The sequence below is a fragment of the Cornus florida genome, unplaced genomic scaffold, assembly GCF_030987335.1.
Source record: "Cornus florida cultivar Cherokee Brave unplaced genomic scaffold, ASM3098733v1 CherokeeBrave_3.0.0_Hap2_Chr07, whole genome shotgun sequence".
In the NCBI taxonomy this organism is placed as follows: Eukaryota; Viridiplantae; Streptophyta; class Magnoliopsida; order Cornales; family Cornaceae; genus Cornus; species Cornus florida.
Genome location: NW_026775577.1, coordinates 38,433,171 through 38,437,189, shown reverse-complemented (window position 1 = coordinate 38,437,189; position 4,019 = coordinate 38,433,171). Strand labels below are relative to the sequence as shown.

The following is a 4,019-nucleotide window of genomic DNA, read 5'->3' as shown; positions in this document are numbered from 1 at the left end:
TGGTTAAAAGGTAGTTTGGTGCAACATTTTTCAAATATATATTTGAAATAAGCTGAACTTTTCTTCAAGAACTGAAGTAATTAATAACATAGAAAATGTCCAAAAAAAAATCTCCAAACATTGAAATTGTCAAAATAACCTCAATAAAAAAAGAAAAAGAAAAAAGAAAATCAAACTCCCAAGCAAGAAAATCATTTTTCTTGAAACCTTCGGACTATTTCATTAGCCCACATAAAGCCAACTCAAACCCACCAGTGGACCAGTCGACTGGGCCATCCACTAGGCCCATTAACATGTCTCGCACAAAATTTCGCTTCGGCAACAAGCCGTTTTACAACGTGACGTGGCAAATCCCCGTCTAAAGTCCTAGATTCTGGTATGACGTGTACAGTGGCGAAGAATCCGACACCCTCATTTCCCGGAAAATTCAAACAAAAATTTCTCCGAAAATCCACATCTCGAAAAATCTTACCTCACTGCTGAAGTAAGCCGAAGCCATGCTCCTAACTATATAAACGCCTCCAGTCCCCGCCATATTAGTACCATCTGATCTCTCCTCTCTCTCTATTCTGGGGTTTTAGTTTCTCTCTCTATACTTCGTTCCTTTCATATATCCGAATACCTCTTTGGCTCTTTGCTAATTTAATGCGAAATCACCAGAAACACAGCACCCAATTGAGGCCCTTGGATGGGCAGCCAAAGAACCAGCTGGTTCTCTTGCACCCTTCAAATTCTCCCGAAGGTATAACCAATTTCTCGAATTAACCTATCTTGTTATAATACAGTAATGATCACGTTCACCGGTGAATAAGAAACTTTCTTCGCACTGATATTTCTTATAATATGATGTGTACGTAATTGTGTGATGATCTTAGAAGCAAATAAGCAATCTATTTTGAAATAGTTTTTTTTTTATTTGTTTGTTTGGATGGTGGTCTTTGTCTGATTTGAGGTTGTGTTTGGATTATAATCATTATATGATGATGTTGCAGGGTAACTAGTGATAAAGATGTGAGGTTCAAAGTTCTGTATTGTGGGATATGTCATACTGATCTTCACTATATCAGGAATGATTTTGGCGGCTCCAAGTTTCCTCTTGTACCAGGGTATGATTTGAGACATTTCATATTTGTCTCTAAGTCCTTTAGAGTTTAGACCTTCACTTTTGTTTCATTTTATATTTAAATAAATATCATTATCTATGAATAACACTATTTGACAGAGTGAGCTTTATATGTATATATATATGGCCGGGTATGCACATAGTGCATTTGTTCAACAAAATCCCTTTTTCCTTCAACAACCAAAGATAAAATTGGGTATAGCAATAATCCTAGAAAAAAATATAATATTTTTATTTTTATTTTTATTTTCCTAAGTCAGCTTGCAAAATAGATATATATATATATAGCTCAACAATTGAAGGCATACCTTCATATTCAATGACGGAGCCAGGATTTCAAGTGAGAGGGGGTACGCTGTCAAAAAAAAAATAATATGGAGTATGTATATATATATATATATAATTCAAAAGACAAAGAAGAAAAAAATTATTAAAATATAAAAGGAAAGAAAAATGAGAGAACTTTAAAAGGAAATAGTTGAAAAGTTTCAATTAAGGAAGAAAAATTTGACTTTTTCTACTAAGGAAATTTAAGAAATGCGAATAATAAAAGAAAAAATAAAAATATAATTTTAGGACCTAACAATTTAAGGGGGGACACTATATAAATGTTTTCATATATATGGAATTTTTTTAAAAAATTACCACATATATTATAGGCTGTTGACCAACTCAGGGGGCACGTGCCCCGCTAGGCCTTCGTTGGCTCCGTCCCTGTCATATTAATTGAAAAAGACCACTTCCAAAAGTCAAAAATGATAAAATAAATAAATAAATAATTTAAAAAAAAAAAAAAAAGAAAAAAAAAAACAAAGAAAGTTAACTACAGAAAGCCTATAATCCAAATGAAAACTAACAAACAAAACCTCAGTTGATGATTAATAAATAATAAAATTTTAGAAATGATTAACTTTTTAGGTAATTCAAATGAAAACAAACAAATCCAGCCTATAATCCAAATGAAAACAATCAAACAAAATATAATACCACTGACATGATTAATGAATTTTAAGCTTATGGTTTGTTTGATTCTTGACAGGAAATAACTAGTATAAAGTCAGTTGATGATTAAAATTTTGATACTATGGATCTGATTAAGAAATAAACTCTTCGAATTGTCTAAATACACTTGAGAGAGAAAGTTAGTTTATCTCTATGAATAAAAATATTGACATGTTGAGTGAATTGAATTATTGATTGATTCAGGCATGAGATTGTTGGGGTAGTAACAGAAGTAGGCAGCAAGGTAGAGAAGTTAAAAGTTGGAGACAGAGTGGGTGTGGGTTGCATGGTTGGATCATGTCGCTCATGCGACAAGTGCTCCACCGATCTTGAAAATTACTGCCCCAAAATGATAGTCACCTACAAGGGAACATACCATGACGGAACAATCACATATGGAGGTTACTCTGATCACATGGTTGCCGACGAGCACTTTGTGGTCCACATTCCCGACAACTTGCCTCTTGAAGCTGCTGCTCCTCTCTTGTGTGCTGGGATCACAACTTACAGCCCCCTCAAGTATTTTGAGCTTGACAAGCCTGGTCAGCATTTGGGCGTGGTAGGTCTAGGCAGGCTTGGTCACGTCGCTGTGAAGTTTGCAAAGGCTTTTGGTGCTAAGGTGACAGTGATTAGTACATCCCCTAACAAGAAGAAGGAAGCCATTGAACATCTCGGTGCTGATTCATTTTTAGTGAGCCGCGACCAAGATCAGATGGAGGTAACCAATTTTATTTTTACCCAATATATGTCACATTTAGGTATATATGCTGTTAGTTATATCTTTATGGAAAATCTTGGCAATGCATTAGTAATTATGTGTTGATATGATATGATGAATGTTTGTAGGCTGCAGTGGGCACAATGGATGGTATTATCGATACTGTTTCTGCTATTCATCCTCTCATGCCTTTGATTGCTTTATTGAAGTCTCATGGGAAGCTTGTTTTGGTGGGTGCACCTAAAGCACTTGAACTACCTGTTATGCCTTTGCTTATGGGTAAGCATATGAAATCATTAAGGCTATGTTCGGTTGCATGGAAATGTAGCCTCGGAATTGGAATTCAAATTTCTGAGTTGTTTTTCTCTAATTTCAAGACTCCAATTCCATACAGCCAAACATAGAGTAATAAAATTTTGTTAGAGTAGTGCTAGAATTCATACACATTACCATTATTGACCCTGTTTTATGCTGTTTAGTGTTCTGACTAGTAGCTAAATGGGAATGTGGAATGACAGGGAGGAAGATAGTTGCTGGGAGTATTATTGGGGGTATGAAGGAGACACAAGAAATGATTGATTTTTCTGCAAAGAACAACATAAAACCGGACATTGAAATCATTCCAATGGATTATGTGAACACTGCCATGGAGCGTCTTGAGAAAGCTGATGTCAAATACCGGTTTGTCATCGACGTTGGGAACACATTAAAAGTCGACTGAAAGTCTTGTGGCTTCTGAACTTGGGGTATTCTTCGAGAGTGGATCAGGTTTGTATGGGGCTTGATGATGTTTTTACTTTAGTTGATGAGTCCATGTTTGTATTTTTAAACTTTGTTTCCTATATCATTGGAATTGTAACCAAAGGATCAACATTGTACTTGGATTTCGTTACGAATAAATAAATAAAGAACTTTGTTTGCCAATTTTGTACATACAAACTTGATTGTTGTTCGGCTTGATTTCAAAAGTTTGCTATTTTGATTTTGACAAGGATGTTTTATGTCTATTGATTTTCATATTTATGATATGGTCTGGCCTAGGATGAGATCTTTCAATTGAGCCTGAATTTGATGTCCAACTTGGCCCTGATTTTGGAAACAGAGGAACTTAGACAGAGAGTGGGTAGATGCTTCAATTTAGACGTTGGATGGGTGGAAGATCCGAATTGTAGGGAA

The 4,019-nt window shown here is 35.3% G+C and overlaps 1 protein-coding gene across 1 annotated transcript; it reads left to right on the top strand.

Annotated features, from left to right (window-relative positions):
- Positions 1-644: 644 nt before the first annotated feature.
- LOC132316594 (8-hydroxygeraniol dehydrogenase-like) lies at positions 645-3,612 on the top strand (the record flags this gene model as incomplete). The annotated part of the gene is made up of 5 exons (XM_059815071.1): positions 645-742; positions 993-1,106; positions 2,330-2,843; positions 2,972-3,122; positions 3,362-3,612. Coding segments are annotated over 5 exons (1,080 nt in total), but the record flags the coding sequence as incomplete, so codon positions are not given.
- Positions 3,613-4,019: the final 407 nt, after the last annotated feature.